A 19,178-nucleotide genomic window follows, 5' to 3' on the forward strand; every position below is an offset into this window, starting at 1 on the left:
ATGTTAAAACAAGCCCTCAGATTCTCATCCATCTCTTACCTCTAAGTCCTGAAGACACTTATTCATGTTCAGGCCTCTGAGTATGACAGAGATTATGGTTCCCTTCCTGAAGGTGAGAAGAAGGATGTACTGTGAGCAGCACTTTTCTATGGGTTACTGCAGGTCAGCATGGAGGAGACTGTAAACGCTCCTCTCCTTGTCTGTTCTCTCATTTCTAATTCTGGCTGGTGTGAATCTAAGTGGAGAGGCAGCTGTTATCTGAGGATATGATGCAGCCGTCAGCAGAGGTCAAATATAACCTGCGGTAACACTGAGCAGTGTGATGCCAAATGCACAAGACATTGTCGACGCGTCAAGTGGAGGAGAAAAGTGGACTAATAAAATCCAATCTCCAAGTGTACCCGTGAAACAAAACGATTTTCTGACAGGAGAAACCTACACAGTGGTGTGAAAGAGAAATTTTCCACAGGATTCTTTTTAGTCCTGTGAAAAACTAAATCCACCCTTACTCCTTCATTAGGAAATAAGAGAGTACTTATCAGCCAGGTGCTGCTAGTTAAATGCACGTGATTAACTGATCATCACCAACTATCTGCACCTCTGCAAAAGCAGAAGTTTGGCAGTTTGCAGGTGTGGAGCTTTCAGGTGTGTGTTAACACAGTAACACAATCATGTCAGGAGTGGACATGCCAGCAAATTCACCTCAAGGTCAGAAACTGTGAAACCAGCTCAGTCTCTGCAGGCTTCAGTTAACATGTTAAATGTCAAAGTTTATGCTTGTTTGGAAAGGTTGCTGGGAGGAAGCCTCTTCTCTCGAAAAAGACTCAAGACTTCTGGAGCAAAACAGGACCAAAGTGGAGATGCTTGGTCATAAAGCATAGCAGCACATTTGGAGAAAACCAAACACAGCATATCAACTATTCACACAGAGGGGGACAGTGTTGGGAAGGTTACTTTTAAAATGTATTCCATTACAGAATACATGCCCCAAAATGTATTCTGTAACGTATTCCTACATACTGAGTATGTGCAGTAATCCCTGTCAGCCAAACGCTCATCATTACAAACTTATTACAATTTTTTTTTTAAAAAACCTGACTGTTGTTTTGGAATAAATCACATTTTCTTCAGTTAAACACACACTATGTCCATAAGCAGTGTTGGGAAGGTTACTTTTAAAATGTATTCCATTACAGAATACAGAATACATGTCCCAAAATGTATTCTGTAACGTATTCTGTTACGTTACTCAATGAGAGTAAAGTATTCTGAATACTTTGGATTACTTAATATATTATCATGCTGTTTACAACTACATGAATGTACTATTGCTGTGATTTATTACTGTTACTGAAGGTCCGCGGCTCCGAACCGTAGTAAAGGGACCTCTGACTAATACGGTGGGTTCTGTGTCGGGCTCGTAGCTGAAAACTAGCTTTACTTTGTTGTCTGGGTCAACTTTGCTAGCAGAGACAGAGAGAGGCGTTGAAAGGCTGCTCCAACAGAACTTATTGTTTCGGAGGAAAACACGAACACGGTGTACAGTCGAGTCTTAATAGCTTACTTACAGCTGGGCTCGTCAGGCTCTCTTCTTGGCTGCAGTGGTTATTATTATATTTACATGCTTCCAGCTCCCGTTTTTGCTCGATGACAGCTCGTACTTTTCCTTTTTCTCCCTCCCTCGCTCACAGACACATAACGTGTATGGCAGTCCATTCTCCCTGCAGCACGGACTACACTGCCCATGATGCTACATTCTTTAGAGCTATACCTGTAGCATTCTGCCTGTTAGCTTAGCACAACGACAACAACAGGCGCTCTCTCACCCAGGAAACAGGCAGAGAGAGAGAGCGTCACCCTGTAACCATGGCAACCGTAACGCTGCCGCCTGGAACTACAGAACGTAGCTGTCAAACAAAACCCAAACAGGCCTGACCCGCCACAATATGAAACAGGGAAGCACCGCCGTGTAATCCATTTATTTCAACAAAGTAACTGTATTCTAAATACCACCTTTTTAAACTGTAACTGTAACGGAATACAGTTACTCATATTTTGTATTTTAAATACGTAACGGCGGTACATGTATTCCGTTACTCCCCAACACTGGAGGGGGATTTATGTTTGTCTACCTTTTTACACTGTAAAGACCAGTGGGCCAAACTTTCCCCACAATAATGTGAAAGACTGAGAATATGGCTAAAATAACAAGGAGTCCAATGCATTATTAGTTGTGTCTAAATAAAAGCTTTCTGGAGGGAGTGAATCAAGCATTTTTCAATGAACTGGTGACTCTGAAGCTTTCTTTCTTTCTGTCTTTTTCCTAATTGCTCCATCGAAGGAGTAAAATTATTGCAGTTTTCATACATGGGGGCTTCTGCTCTGTGCTCATACTGTAAGTATCACAGTGTTTTGAGTGACAGACATGAGAGGATGGATTTAAGGTGTGAAATCTGGTTACGATTTAACAAAATGCCACACGTGCACCTCCAGGTTTCAGCTAAAAGTTGAAACCAGTACTCCCAGTGGCATCTGCATGAATAACCTTTCATTTGTTTATTTTACTGCCATCAAACTACATGAAGACTTTTAAATTTATGGATATTTTTGACTTCAGCGTACCTTTGCGGAAAAGCATGCTGTGTCACATCTAAGTGATCGAATCTGCAAAGAAAGGAAAGAAAATCAAGTGATTTGGGGAAAAAAGCTTAAAATCTAAAAATAGTCAAATGTGATTTAAACGCTCACCTTTTCTGCTCTGTGGAAAATAAGCCAGACTTCTTCATTTATGACAAAAACATTTAGGATTCAGGTTTTGGAAGTCAGCTAATTAAATATATTTCAGCCTTTTCCACAAGCAAGCCAACGGCTTTAAGCATCATAATTCAGTGTTGTTTCTTCCATAAATTCAAATTAGGCAACTTTTTATAAAACATCACATTACTATAATTTTTAAAGTGTACAGGTAAAAAAAATAGCTCAGTTAGTATCTTAGTGCAATAAAATAGTTAAATAAAATTAACCTCCAGTGTTTTACAAACTCAGGAAAACTGGGAACAAGATGAAGCTTTTCTAGTTAATGTGACAGCAAAATGACGGTAAAAGTGCATCACATTTTGTTTTAGAAACATGAAGTGATTTAGTCAAAGGAGCTTGGAAAGAAAAGCGTCTGGACTTCTTTAAGTTACTTGAAGACGTTTCACCTTCATCCGAGAAGCTTCTTCAGTTCTAAGGTCAAATGGTGGAGAGTCCCAGATTTAAACCTAGTGGGAGTGTCCCCCCACAGAGGGACAAAAGGACACAGCACAGAAGAGCCACCTCCACAGGACAAGACTCAGCTGTCCATCTGCATCTTAAGGACAATGGTCACTCTTTCGAGGATGCCAATGTTCACATTTTGGACAGAGAGGACAGATGGTTTGAAAGAGGAGTGAAAGAAACATCTATGTCCACTGTGAGCGACCATCTTTGAACAGAGGCGGTGGTTTACGACACCAACTCTCTGCCATCTATAATCCAGTTTTGAGTTCCCTCCCCAGACGCCTTAACGCCCACTCATATCCTGGGCCATCTGACCTCAGGAATTCGCATGATAAGGTGGGGCCAGGTTTCACAATGAACTCACCCGAAACTCTGGCTGATTGGGACCCACACCCAGTTTAACACCTTGGCTCAGGCGATTAGAGGATCATCAGGGGGTCCTTTTGTCCCTCTGTGGGGGGAAACTCCCACTAGGTTTAAATCTGGGACTCTCCACCATTTGACCTTAGAACTGAAGAAGCTTCTCGGATGAAGGTGAAACGTCTTCAAGCAACTTAAAGAAGTCCAGACGCTTTTCTTTCCAAGCTCCTTTGACTACGATGACCTGGATGACTGAGAACCTTCACAGACATGAAGTGATTTAGTACTGTTAAAGTTCTCCAACATAGGAAGCACAATTATTCTTCTACACTGGCCTTGTGCCTTATTTGATCCATTATAGGTTGCCAGGCAAATGCAAGCCTTCTCAAATTAGTTATTTCCTACAGGCTCTATAAGAACTATGGATAAAGACATCGTAATGTTACAAACTGGCACCCAAAGTCCAGTTTTTGATGGCTCGCCCTTAAAATGGTCTTGATAGCAGTCCATAACTTTCATAAAGAGCATAATGTTACTTTAAACATGAGCAACTGAGCCCACAGTCTCATTAGCAAAGGTCTGGAGGGGTTCGCAACCTGTTTAAGGCGCTTCACATGGATTGTAATGGATTGTTACACTTGCAGACAACAATCAACTGTTACATTCACAAAGCAACTAGGCAAAATAATAAATGGATGGCAGACAGAGTAAGAGATGTAACTTTGTAACTTGTTTGGTCTGACAAGTTTCCAGACTAGTTTTAGGTTCTAATGAATGAAACTTTAGGTCTATTTTATAAATTATCTCATTATAAGAGACAGAAAAGATAATTGTCCAGAATATGCTCATTGGCCACGTCAGTGTCAGTTATCAGACTGACAACCGGCTTCCCAACAAGACCACTAAGTGATGTTTTGATATTTACAGTTTATGGTAACAGGTCATGTCAGAGATCTAATGGTTCTCGGACAGCTAAGTGGCACGAAACACTTGACTAGACGTTCTACAATCTACATCAAACAAGGGAGAAGTGAAGGATTGACCAAACGAATGCGTGTAAAGAGCATGTTGTAGTGTTTCATTTATTCATGCTGGGCCAGTTAGAATATGGGTCATGATTTATTTGCAAAATATGCGTCCATTGCATTTGGATTTTAACCTCAGACACTAACTGGAGTTTCAGGAAACGTACATCGTAGGCACATTAGTAAAAGCAAAAGAAGAAAAAGGAGAATTGATTTATCTGACACATACTAACTGTAACACAGTACAAATATATCACAGTACAGTTTCAATACAGGCTAAAGCATGAAGGAAGATTAGTGACGAGTATAAATCAAAGTGAGATATCCAAAAACTACAACCATGCTTCACTGGCATCAGCGCATATCACAGATTCCCTACATTTCACTGCACCTTAACACAAGCTTTGAATTAAAGTAAAGGCCATTTATCACATACTGTACCAAAGCAGAAGCTTAGTAAGCACCATAACCTTCCACCAAACATATGCCTTTAGATGATGTTTACTAAGATCAGGATCTACAGATCAAGTAAAAATTAAAGGGGAAATGCATCACTTTGGATTAAAACCCTTCGGTTAACAAAGACAGTAAACCCGATTTCTGTCCTCGCATTTAGCTATCAAACATCTTCTTCCTATCAGACTTGTCTTCAATGTTCTTACGCCAGTCTCCCACATCACGCAGCTGCTTGTCCTGCAAACACAGACAATGCTCTGTTAGTCCAGACTGAAATCAGATGCAAAAAGGCTGCTAGTCAAGAAAACAACTATTTGTTTTGATGGTTTTTCTGCCCCCTAGTGGCCAGAAAATGGATTGTTACAGTTTCTGAGGATGAAGTCCTCCTCGATGTTGAGAAGAAACTCTACCTCCTAAACCAGGGGTCTCAAATCTGCAGGTCCAGAGCCACATGTGGAGCTACTGTAGATGCCTCCCTGTGGACACCTTAGTATTGAAGGTCTTAGTATTGTTAATTAAGACCTGCTGTGCTGTAGAGCCCAGTGAGGAACTCTGTGATCCTGTTTCCTGAGTGTAATTCTAATTTGACTGTGCTGGCACTCCTTTAGCCTAAATATGGGCTAAAAGTAACAACAGCACGAAGATAGCAAAAATACTAATGCTCTAGCTTCAACCAGTGGGTAAAGTAGTTACTTCTCATCGCTGATAAGGACTTAAACCTCACAGGTATCTGTGATTTTATTGCGTGAGGACCACATGAACCAGGTAGCTGCTCACCTCCTCTTTCACCTCCTTCTTGACCTGCTTCAGATTGGCCCTCAGGTCCATGTTGACAGTGTGTTTGGAGCCCAGCAGAGCTTTGAGCATGGCGTCAGCAGACATGCGCACTTTCTTCAGCCGGGGTCTCTTGAACTTTCCTCTCAAATCCACAATCTTGATATTGAGGTCCCTGACCTGAAGGAGGATTCTGAGGATTACTGACCTGACAGATTAAATAATCAATCATGAAGCAAACAGCAGTGACATGCAGGGTGTTTGGTGCTGAATTCATCACCATGTGCCGCTAGCTTTAAAACAGTGTTGTTGGGTAATTAAAATGCTGAGAGAAAAGCTACAGGAAGGAATAAGGATGTGAAATATTTCCAGTTAATGTTGCTATACGATTCACGGCAACTGCAGACCATCAAAGTCTAAAGAGTGTGGAGGAGAAGTCAGAAAACGGTCAGTTACTCAATGAAAGCCTGACAAGCATCAGCCTAGCAGCAAGATCAGTATCTGCTCCTTTGAGGAGCAACGGGCAGAGGACACAGGGAGGAGCCCTAAAAGGTGACGACTACATGTACATCTGGCCTGTGTACACAGAGCAGTGCCACCCAGATGGACTGCAGAGCCAGCATGATATTATATTTGAAGTAAGCAGTTTTGTAATGTACTTTTTCCTTAGTGTCAGACCAAAATCCAAAAGATGGGGAAGCTTCAAACATGAAAATAACCAAACAGCAACTAAAAATGACTGAAAAGGTTAAAAAAAACTTGAAGTCAGGTATGTGGTACTTGTTCAGAATACTTTTTTGGTCTTTTTTTGTTTTAAGATGCTCAGGTGATTGATATTAAAATATAGCTTCCTATGTTTGTTGCAGTTTGGTTAAAGACATATGAAGATACAGTATCTCTACTCGGTGCAATGAAAAGCGTCTCACCTCATTCAGCACCATGTTCAGTTTGAACTCTATGCCGTATCTCTCATCTTCACTGATGATGATCTGCTCATGAAGCTTCTGGCACAGTTCCTAAAGTTGACATAGTGATAAAAGTTTTTTCTTTTTTAGATGCTTCCAATTTCAAAAACCCACAAAAGAAAGAAAATGCAACGTGAAACGTGTCAAAAGCATAAGTGTTTGAAACTGTGCAGTTTCTTCTCACCAGCAGCTCGTCCCTGGAGTACGGCAGCTCAACAGGAGGACATTTATCTGCCAAAAACGTCTCTCTCTCTTTGGCCTTCACAGTCGCTTCAGCGTCCAACAAATTACCTGCCACCACGAGCATGCAACCCTGAGGAGATTACATCATCGCCCCATGTCAGGTAAGAGGAAGCACAGGCGAGCAGATGGGCATGTGTGAGGTGTTTTGCTCTGTTATGCTTATCAGTTAAAGTTAATCTTACCTTCAGGGTGTGCTTACGCCTCGCAGACAGCCTTTTCCTGCAGATGGAAACACAAATTATAATTGATGGAAGTATATTTGTGATGATCAGTTTTATTGCAATCATAAAGATCGGTTTAATCCATTCCCAAAGGAAATAGTAATATATGTGGGTCACTGATGCGACATCAATATTTCATTGTCAAAGCAAAATGTCTGTTAAAATTAATTTCCTAAATGACATGTAGGTATTTTGATTTCTTTAAAGAAAATCTTTAAAGTTTTATACATTTTCAGTGCATTGAAATAAGTGAGCGGCTTTATTGTGACTGTTGCTAGGTTACAAAATGCAAAGCAACAAAGTCAGTAAACAAAGTCCAAAAGAGGCGGGCAATCACGAGGGAGAAGACACACGGGACTGACAGGATACAGCACTATTTACAGTGTTGGGGAGTAACGGAATACATGTACCGCCGTTACGTATTTAAAATACAAAATATGAGTAACTGTATTCCGTTACAGTTACCGTTTAAAAAGGTGGTATTTAGAATACAGTTACTTTGTTGAAATAAATGGATTACACGGCGGTACTTCCCTGTTTCATATTGTGGCGGGTCAGGACTGTTTGGGTTTTGTTTGACAGCTACGTTCTGTTGTTCCAGGTGGCAGCGTTACGGTTGCCATGGTTACAGGGTGACGCTCTCTCTGCGTGTTTCCTGGGTGAGAGAGGCCTTTTTGTTGTTGTGCTAAGCTAACAGGCAGAATGCTACAGGTATAGCTCTAAAGAATGTAGCATCATAGGCAGTGTAGTCCGTGCTGCAGGGAGAATGGACTGCCATACCCGTTATGTGTCTGTGAGCGAGGGAGGGAGAAAAAGGAAAAGTACGAGCTGTCATCGAGCAAAAACGGGAGCTGGAAGCATGTAAATATAATAATAACCACTGCAGCCAAGAAGAGAGCCTGACGAGCCCAGCTGTAAGTAAGCTATTAAGACTCGACTGTACACCGTGTTCGTGTTTTCCTCCAAAAACAATAAGTTCTGTTGGAGCAGCCTTTCAACGCCTCTCTGTGTCTCGCTAGCAAAGTTGAAGCTAGTTTTCAGCTACGAGCCCAACACGGACCCCACCGTATTAGTCAGAGGTCCCTTTACTACGGTTCGGAGCCGCGGACCTTCAGTAAAACTGAATACAAAACACAGAAGATTAAGGTATTAAAATACTAAATCGGACAATCAGGAAATGAAAAACAATTATAATGAAAGGAAAGGACAGACAGAGGATGTCAAGTCAGAGGGAAATAAAGCAGGGATTAATTAAAGTCTAGAAATACACAGTAACTAGAACTACACAGAATACCAAAGAATAAATGAAAATCAAAGATGAAATAAACAAAACTAAGAGCTTTTAATATTCAACAAGAATTAAAAACTTTGGAACCATCCAGGGATCATGGAAAACATTTGCATGTCTCATTAGCGACCCATAAATAATTTAATAATAAAGTAATCAGTGCAGTTATGATGAATGCAAGCTAAATGTCACACGCTGAATAAACCGCTTGTTCCTTTGCGCACTGGCTGGTTACACAAACAGGGAAAATAAACTTACACGATTTACAGAAAATAGTAACATTTTTACTCACTCAGAGGCCATGTTCGCTGGACGATCCCGAGGTTACCTGACAAACACAAAACAAGACTTAATGCTTTTTATTGAAATCAATTTAGATACATTTTAATGTCCTTGCCAGCAAAATGGTGACAGGGACACAATAAAAAGCAAAACTAGAGAAAAACACAAGTCACAAAGGATAAGGAGAGAGCAGTGGTCTGGAGCCACCACCTGTTAAACCATCACCTGTCTGGGTGTTATCTTTCATATTCATACCACAAGGTTTAGGATTGTGTTCATGGGAATTTTTGGCCATTTTCCCCAAGTACATTTCTGAGGTCAGACACTGACGCTGGCTCACACTCTGCTCTAATTCATCCCAAAGGGCTTCTGTCGGGTTGAGGTCAGGACTCTGTGCAGGCCAGTCAAGGTCTTCCACACCAAACTCTCTCATCCAACTCTTTATGGACCTTCCTTTGTGCACTGGTGAGCAGTCATGTTGAAACAAAAGCTGTTCCCACAAAGCTGGTAGCATAAAATTGTCCAAAATGTCTAAGGGATTGACCCAAACGCCTGAAAAACACTCCCACACCCTAATCCCTCCTGTACCGAACTTTACACTTGCCACAATGCAGTCAGACAAGTACTGTTGTCCTGGCAACTGCCAAATCCAGACCAGTCCATCAGATTGCCAGACAGAGAAGCATGGCTTATGGAGATCACATCTCTACTGCTCTAAAGTCCAGTGATGGCGCACTATACACCACTGCTTTCAGCACTTTGCATTAACCTTCGTCATGTAAGGCTTGGATGCAGCTGCTCGGTCATAGAAACCCATCCCACGAATCTCTCTACACACTTCTTGAGCTAATCTGAAGACCACAAAAACTCTGCAGAAAGTTGGGTAGATGAGTAGAAGCACCTATGGTAGAGGTTGGCAACTTGTGGCTCCCTCACGAGCCACAGGTTACTACGGAGCCCCGCAGGGGACATGGGAGAAAAAAAAATTAAGACGGACTTTTGCGAGAACAAACTCGGGTCGCAAAACAAACTCGGGATCTCGCAAAACAAACTTGGTATCTCGCAAAACTTTTGCGAGATCTCGCAAAACAAACTCGGGATCTCGCAAAACATTTGCGAGATATCGCAAAAGTTTTAGCCGCATTCTTCCCGTTAGCTCGAAGCTAACGGGAGGTCGAGACCTACTACAGCCGGGAGGAACACTACTTTCCCGGCACATCGTGCCTCAACCTCCCGGTCGGCTTCGAGCCAGCGTCTGAAGAATGCGGCTAAAACGTTTGCAAGATCTCACAAAAGTTTTGCGAGATCCCGAGTTTGTTTTGCGAGATCTCGCAAAACTTTTGCGAGATCCCGAGTTAGTTTTGCGAGATCTCGCAAAAGTCCGTCTTAATTTTTTTTCTCCCATGTCCCCTGCGGGGCTCCGTAGGTTACAATTAGGGTGAACGGTAATCCTGTTACTATTCATACTGTATGTTGTAATACTTAATGTATCCTCTTCCAGTTACATCTGCAAATCTGTCCCCTGCGTGTGCTGTTCTTTTTCTCACGTTCTTTGGTAGGAGGAGCTAAAATGGCTCTTTTGATGTTGGCGGTTATGGACACCTGACCTAAAGTATTAATTCTCACCAGGGTCTCGAGTTATCGTGATCACCAATCTGAATGTCCACGGGATAACAACTATACTCCCAGCCTTTTAGACTGAGGCGTAACTTGCCAAAGATAACCCGAGCAAGTTTTTAAATGATGATTTCTTTTATTAAAGGGAAAGAAAGCTATCCAAACCGCTTTTATGACATTAACATCTTCCCATTCAAGTATTATACACAAACACTGTGTCAGCATAAACACTTCATACCAACTTTCATTTTTCAGGGGCTGATTATTTAGAGACCTTTTAGTCCCGAGTGGACCACGAACTCCTCTTTATACTAAAGTATTCATAAGTCAATTTAAATTGTGTGCTGTCTATTTTGCGTGCTGCACAATATCGTTTAATATTTGGTATCTACTGTTATCTACTGCTAGCTAGTTTATTGTGATGGTGCTGTTTTTTATTATGTTGCTCTTTGTTTGCTTTCTCTTCTGTTTTTTTTTCTCCATACAGGTGATCCAGATGTTTTGTTTGTTTTTCTTTCTTTCTTCCCCCTTTCTCACCGTCTCTTCTCCCCTTTGGTTTTCTTTCTCTCCCTCTCTTTCTTTCATTCTTTCTCCCTGTCCTATCCCCCAGTCATGTCTGTCCCGTTTGTAGCAACCGAAAATAAAATAAATTCATAATTATAATAAAGGTCAATCAAATGGACCAATATGGCCATGATGATCCACTTGGTAAAATAAATCCGCTTGGCATCTTTCTTGGCCTTAAGACAACAATTCTGATGCTAAAGATCCAAACGGGACAAAAGAATAAAAAATAAAATAAAGTCAATTTAAATAAATGTGAGGTAATCTGTCCAACAGCTGAAACCTGGCCTACACTGCATCATGCAACAGGATAATAATCAAAGATAATGAGGAAATAATCAAGGTGCTGCAAATTTTCAGCCAATTTTCAGATGTCAGTCTGATTGACAGGACATTCAGAGAGCTGTGCATGTAATGAACTGAACCAAAGCTATAAAGAGTGGGCCACAATTCCTCCACAACAATGTAAGCGACTGATAAACTCATACAGAAAATTATTATTTCCAATTATTTTTGGCTAAAAATGTACTTTTTTCACAGGACTGCAGAGAGTCCTGTGAAGACATTTTCCCTTGGGAGTAAATAAAGAACTGAAGGCCCATTTTCTTTGGTATATTAACAGCATTGGCAACAGTGGCAAAGATCTAAGAATAGCACGGTTGTGTTATCTTTCCATGGAGCACTAACAAGGCAGAGTTTCAGCGTGCTCGTTTTATCAAACGGACAAAGAATGAATCTTTGGAGCACTTTCAAATGTGGCCTCAGAAAAATTCATGCAGCTTTTCTGCTGACGGGTGGAGGAACGCTTCCTTTAGTCAGGCTGCCCGCAGCTGTCCACTGTTCGCTTTATAAAGAATTGAGGATGAACAAGGAAAAGCAATAACCCACATTTTTATTTCAGTATTAAACCACATCATATCTCCGTTCTCTGACGCTGTCCTGCACCCACATTCACCTATCTCATATTTCATGTTTGGACCGTGTGAATTCTATCTTAAGACATCATGTTATTTCCAGGAAATTTCATGGAACGGCACTTTGTAACCCAGGACGTGTTAATGCCTTAAAGGAACCACGCCGCTATTTCTAGCAGCACAGCTCAAGGGATACAGGTCCAGCACTGCGAAGGGAAACATTTCAACAACTGTGGATTGCCATGACATTTGTTGTCTTGTGCCTGTGCTTTCAGCGCCACGCGCAGGTCAGATTTTTACTTCACTGTAGCATGCAATAAAAAATGAATTTGCATAGATTTTGGAACAGATTACTACAATGCTAAATCAATGTTATGTTAACTAACTAAAAGTCAGTGTTATAACATTGTTATAAGTGTTATAACAAGCATATAATACCAGCGCCACACCTCTAAAATAACCTGAACAGACGTGTACTTTTGGTGTGATGTTAACAGGACATGCTAATATTAGCATGATAATAAGATAATGACCTTTACAACGTCCAGCATATGATATAAAGAACATTGAGGAGTTCATGACTATCCTTCCACTTCAGCAACCTCTCTATAAAAAGACAACTACTTTCTCCTTTGCTTCTAAAAGATTATCCCTACCAGAAGTGTATCATGTAGCATGCTTTATAACATCCACCCACGTCTTCTTCTGTTTGTCCAAAGTTGGATATCACATCTTAAGCAAGGGTATCCTAGACATCCCTCTCCCCTGGAACATTTTTGGTCCCTCCTGGGCAACCTTGAGCCATTCCCAGGATAGATGAGACATGTGATACCCCCAGCTCAGGGTCTACCCCGGGGTCTCCTCCCAGCCGGACATGTCTGTAAAACCTCCAAAGGAAGGCACCAAACCACCACATCTGACGCCATTTGGATGTCCTTTTGACACAAAGGAGCAGATGTCAAAGCAACCCAAGTTCCAGGGCTGAGCTCTTGTAGCTGTCTCGTTCTTTTTCCTTTGTCACTAACTAGAGCTTATAACCATGGGTGAGAGTTGGAGCATACATCTGCCTTTAAAGCAAACGTTAATTGCTTTACAGGTCAAGCTTTTCACCATAATAAGCCTGTCAAACTCCTGCATTTCATCTAACTCCAAATGAGTCAGCCTTCCCATCGGACACTCTACATTGCCATCACTTACAAGCAAGACCTCAAGATATTAAAACACCTTAACAGGAACCCAGCCCCAGAGGGAGATATCTGCAGTTTTAGGAGAGAACCAAGGTTTCAGACTTGGAGATGCTGACTTTAACACTTGGCTGCAAGATGTCGCAGTGGGTGCTAAAGGTTGGGGCCTGATAAAGCCAACAGAACACGTCAAGTGGAAAAAGCAGAGCACGATGCCATGTCTCCATACTTGACATGCTACTCACCAAGGCCCAGACCTTTAAGCCTTTAGTGTCTGAGAATACAGATAGTTGTCTGAACTGTAAACAACCCCAAATTTTAGGGTTATTTTGTCCATTTACAAGCCATACCTAAGACACAACCACAATTAAGATGCTGCATAAGCTTCACTTCTGGAAATGTACCTTCTCCCTTTATTATCACCACAGATAATGGTACATAGCTAGAAAACAGTTGCTTCGGCACGTCTGTGGATGGCAGTATCAGTCTGTCAGCCCATATATTCAGTTATTCTGGCTTTTCTTCCAATGTGACATCCCTGCTTACTAATCACTCATCTTATCAACAACTTCAATAACTTTGTTGAGCCTTTGAATTTTCATCTAGCCCAACCATTAGGTACTTGGAAGTTGATGACATGTAAAACTACTGACATTTCCATAGTATCAGCTGGAGTTTTTCTTTAGTTTGCAAATAGATCCAAACTCCAGGCAAACAAAATGCAAACTATCTGCAGGTTTAGATGTCAGTGGACGGGTAAACCAACCCTTCAAGTACCAGCCACACGACACTTGTAGACATTAGAAGTTAGACAGTCACTGCCTGAGCTGCTTGTAATGTTTAGGAGATGTGATGGAGGAGAGGATTAAGACTATTTCTGGAGCCACAGCTGTTCTTGACGTCTTCATTGTACAGGGGAAAAAAGAGGGACAGCAGGCTCGCCTTAAAAGAAAAGACGAGTGACAACCACTGCAGGCATCCTAACGCACATAACTGACCAGGAACACATGGTCGTCATCTGTAAGCCAATAAGAAGCCGGTGAGGGGGGTATCGCCGGGTATTTTAAGACACTCAAAACTCCGAGGGCACAACAGCATGTTGCTCTGGAGATAAAATCATATTTGTAGGGGCCTTGATTTTTAAGTGTGTGTGCGTGTGTGAGTATCATGAGCAGGATTGTCTCTGAAGGAGCAGGAGGATTCACAGTAACCCAATACTGCAGAACATCCCTCAGACAGCCAAGACACTAGAGCAGATCACAAAAATAGCGTGCCGCTGTCCTCAGACACACACTGCTTCACTCTTACGAAAATACAAACAAGAAGATACAGGATACATTTCCATCCAATGCTGTAAAATCCTGAATTTAATCTGCTGTAATAGCATGTGTGTTAGAGAAAAGACTCAAAAGTGTTCAAAAAGCCTAAATGAAGCTACAAACACTTGTTGAAGAGCATTAATAGATGAATGATGACTTCAACAGTGGCTAAAAAAGAAAAAAAGTTGGAAAAACGAGCCAAAACACAAACGAAATGTGGAATAAAATATTTTTCTAGCTTTGTGGTCGGGCTTATTCTGCACAAACATAGTTTCATGTCTCATCCATGCATTTCCATTTGAGTGTCCCAAACAGCTGAAAACTCCAGATAAAGACATAGATGTGAAGCTAGCTTTGAAATGAAGTTGATAAAATGAAGTTTTGCTGTTTCTTAAAACATTTGAAGATTTTATTTTCCTCAAAAAATAATATTTCTACAAAATACTACGGAGCCCCCGCAGGGGACATGGGAGAAAAAAAATTAAGACGGACTTTTGCGAGATCTCGCAAAACAAACTCGGGATCTCGCAAAAGTTTTGCGAGATCTCGCAAAACAAACTCGGGATCTCGCAAAAGTTTTGCGAGATCTCGCAAAAGTTTTAGCCACATTTTTCCCATTAGCTCAAAGCTAACGGGAGGTTAAAACGTTTGCGAGTTAGTTAGTTTGCGAGATCCCGAGTTAGTTTTGCGAGATCTCGCAAAACAAACTCGGGATCTCGCAAAAGTTTTGCGAGATCTCGCAAAACTAACTCGGGATCTCGCAAAAGTTTTGCGAGATCTTGCAAAAGTTTTAGCTGCATTTTTCCCATTAGCTCAAAGCTAACGGGAGGTTAAAACGTTTGCGAGATCTCGCAAAAGTTTTGCAAGATCCCGAGTTTGTTTTGCGAGATCTCGCAAAACTAACTCGGGATCTCGCAAAAGTTTTGCGAGATCTTGCAAAAGTTTTAGCTGCATTTTTCCCATTAGCTCAAAGCTAACGGGAGGTTAAAACGTTTGCGAGATCTCGCAAAAGTTTTGCAAGATCCCGAGTTTGTTTTGCGAGATCTCACAAAAGTTAGTCTTAATTTTTTTTTCTCACATGTCCCCTGCGGGGCTCCGCAAAATACAGACATGGGTACAACAAAAACAATATGACTTAAAGTTATATTTAAAATACACAATCTGTTGTTCAGAGAAGTCCAGAAAAAGAACCAAAAACCAAGCCATACTGGGCTTTAATGCTTTAACGCGTGTGGAAAAAAACAGGCTGAATTTGATAAGCAGGGATTAAACTGAAGTGTAAAATGTGAAGTCAGGTCCCTGAAGATTAGACCCAGTTTTCTTCCGCTGTCCCCCCGCTTCCCTCAGTGCTGACAGGAGGATAAACACTAACAGATCGACTTTCAGGTTAATGCCTTGTAGTGGTGTCATCTTTCAGCATGCCACATCACCACGCCATACATCACCGTACGCCAAACATCAGAGCGAGCACACGTCAAGACGGAAAACAACTCTTTCAAACGTTGAAATCCTAAAAATATGTCAAGTAATTACATGTAACTCCACATAAACATTAACTACAGAGTGAGGAAATCGCTCAAATTCTCCACTGTCAACATTCGATACAATGGTGACTCCCAAAAGACGTAAAACCTCCAAGAACCTTTTATGGTCACTACAAACTTATCAAACTGACACCATCTTTAAATAGTTGGCCAGGCGCCAACAACATCCTCCCGTCAATGACAGCAAATAGCAAATATCTCCTCTGAGATCAAAGCTTCAACCTTCCACAGAGACGTCTGCGCTCCCGAGACGAAACAAATCATCTACAGCTGCAACCAACCAAAATGTGATCAACTGAAATAGAAGAGGAAAACAGAGAAATCTTACTTTAACCAGGCCGAGCTGTTAGAGTCACAGAGACACAGATGCAGTCGCAGGCAGACCAAGTGTTAAGAAGGTATATATTGCAATCTCCATGGCCTTCTAAATCCTGCACTTTCTCTTTATGGAAGTGGATTACTGGTCAAACCAATGAGCTGGCAAGGTCATGAAATACAGTACACTGTCATCTGCCCCCTTCCACGGCTTGCCTCATTATAAATAACCCGCCCTTTAACATTGTAATCTGTATTATCTTGAGCCATCAAGTCTCTGACAGGCAGAATTCAAGGAAGAAATGAAACCACAGAGATATTTTATGAATCCCACTTAACACTTATATAAATACGCTGACAAATGATGAGTTGAGATAGAGCAGGAAAACACACACTGCTAACTTTAACCTGTTGGCTATGGAGAAGCTTTTTTTTCATTTTAATATTTGAAAACAGGAGGAAGAGGAACTCACAGTGTGCTGCTGCAGAGATGAGCTTTGGAAGAGACTTGGTTAAATGAGAGAATAAAAAGAAACAGACACGTTAGCATCCTATAAAACATTAATAAGCAGTGTAATTCACATTTTAGATTATTTTAAACCTGGGATAAAATGTGGTGATAATTTAAAAAGAACTTTAGAAAAACATTTGATAAAGAACACTTACCTGTGACGTGTCCCTGAGTGAAGACAGTCGAACACCCTTTTTCTACCGATGGCCCAAAGTCGGCGACCACAATTAAAAAGTTGTCATATTTTCAGAGAAAATTCAAAATTAGTTTCAAAATTTCAAAGAAGTTTCTCAGAAATTAGATTTTTTTTAAATACTTGTGTCAGGCGGCGGCTGTGTGAAGGCAAGAGAGGACCCAAATGCACGGCTCTAGACACACGGGGATGAACTCAAAGGCAGGTCTTTATTAACAGGAACATAAGAAGTCATATAAAACTATACTGGGAGAAACTAAAGCTGAGGCGCTGGGAAGACACGGGAAATGCACACAACCTAGAGGGACGACGCAACACGGAACAAAGGGATACTTAGGCTGTATCCCAATTCAGGGTCTGCAGCCTTAAAGGCTGCATTTTAAGGCTGATTACGTCACCGCGACGCGACGAAGGCTGTCCCAATTCAAAGGCTGCTCGAAATGCGGCCCTCAAATGCGTCCTTCATTTCCCTGAATTTTAAGGACGTGGCGGTGTAGACTTCGTGGCCCAACATATCCCAGAATGCATAGCGCGGCGGTGGGTGTGGATAATTTTGCCGAAAAAAAACGGCAGATGAGGGGCGCCTGAAGAGTAAACTTTAAGTAAGTACTGAATATGATGTCACTTATTTATGTGCAAATGTTTACTAACGAAGAACATTAAAACATTCCTGTTGGCCACATGTCAGCAAAGTTATGTGACATTAGTGACGTTTGTACTAACTTGGTTTTACAGCCTTTACTTTAAAATATACGCCGTTCAATAGCTGAGCTTAATCAGAGAATGATCAAAGCTCATGTAGAAACAAACAAACAAATGAACAAAAGATTTTCTCCTTCATTTCTGTCAAACAAAGCTGTATGAAACGTTTCCAGCTGTTAGTATCATGGTTGCTAGGCAACCTGGGCAGCGCAACGGAGGCTAGACCGTCCCATTTCACAAGCCTCGCACTTCTGGCCTTAGCGGTCTTTAAGTACGCGATTGATCCTTGAGGATCGTTGAGGCTGCGTACTTTAAGGCTGCAGACTCTGAATTGGGATACAGCCACAGAAGGTAATGAGGGAAGTGGGAACACACGGGAACGCAGCTGAGGACAATTACTCGTGACAGAGCGGGGAGGACACGAAACTGAACATACTGACACCAAGATGTGGACCTTGAACACAACACAGTACACAGAGATGAGCGCAGAGAGAGAGGCAGAGAACAAGGATGAATACACGAGGGGATGAGGAGAACACAGAACACGGTACCAGAACAAACACCACAGTAACAGCATGGACACAGGGGGGATCCAAATACCAAACCAAACAATCCAATGAACATAAGGAACAAAATACAAAACCACAGGAAAACTAAGAACACTAAGAACATGACAACTTGCATTGCCCGTGCTCTTAAAGGTGAGAGTGGCTGTTTTAATTCCATGCAGGTAAAGAGGACTCATCAAAAAGTCTTTAAAGGATGATCGAAATACACCAAGTCTAATAAGCTCTTTGAAAAGGAGCACCAGGAAATAAGAGGAGACAAGGGGAGAGACAAGAATATGGACACACACACAGAGGAAAGAAAACAAAGGAAGCTGACGGTCCGACTCAGAAAGAAAGTCGTTACCAAAATAAAACTGGGAGCAAAAGTGAAGGAGAAGGCCACAGATGACAGCGAGGAAAGTAGACATCAGGAAATTTTGATGTTACATCAAAACCAAAATGTAAACACTAAGCAAACCATGAAGCTTGTATTCTTTCATTTACTCAAAAAGCTTCTGCCCAAAATGCTGACTTTAACATATTAGGCGGCATGAAGACGCTAGGGAACAACTTACCAACACGTCTCGGCTTCATCGGGGACAGAAATCATTAGATTTAATGGATTCTGCTCAACTGAAATGTATTAATTGGTATCATTCATTTAATACCAATCCCATTTTCTTTAAAGATTATGCATTTGAATAAATAAACCTTTAATTTTATATATCATTTTACTTCCAAATGAGACTCAAGTGTTGTGTTCCTGGAGACATTTTCTTTTATTTCTGAGCATGATCCAAAACAACTTTAAATTTAATGTTCACAGGGACATAAAACCTGCATGTGAATGATCAGCGGTTAAAATGTTCATCTCTTTTTTTTTTTCCTCAGA

The 19,178-nt window shown here is 41.3% G+C and overlaps 1 protein-coding gene across 1 annotated transcript; it reads right to left on the reverse strand.

Annotated features, from left to right (window-relative positions):
- Positions 1 to 4,678: 4,678 nt before the first annotated feature.
- On the reverse strand, positions 4,679 to 16,452 carry LOC102798089 (troponin I, fast skeletal muscle-like). Its single transcript, XM_006805393.3, has 7 exons — positions 16,346 to 16,452; positions 8,886 to 8,921; positions 7,267 to 7,303; positions 7,026 to 7,154; positions 6,803 to 6,892; positions 5,880 to 6,056; positions 4,679 to 5,339 (listed from the first exon to the last, which is right to left on the reverse strand). Exons 2-7 carry the CDS (start codon positions 8,894 to 8,896, stop codon positions 5,259 to 5,261), a joined length of 525 nt encoding a protein of 174 aa, XP_006805456.1. The 5' UTR covers positions 8,897 to 8,921; positions 16,346 to 16,452; the 3' UTR covers positions 4,679 to 5,258.
- Positions 16,453 to 19,178: the final 2,726 nt, after the last annotated feature.

The sequence above is a fragment of the Neolamprologus brichardi genome, chromosome 7 (assembly GCF_056152115.1).
Source record: "Neolamprologus brichardi isolate AB-2024 chromosome 7, ASM5615211v1, whole genome shotgun sequence".
Taxonomy (NCBI): Eukaryota; Metazoa; Chordata; class Actinopteri; order Cichliformes; family Cichlidae; genus Neolamprologus; species Neolamprologus brichardi.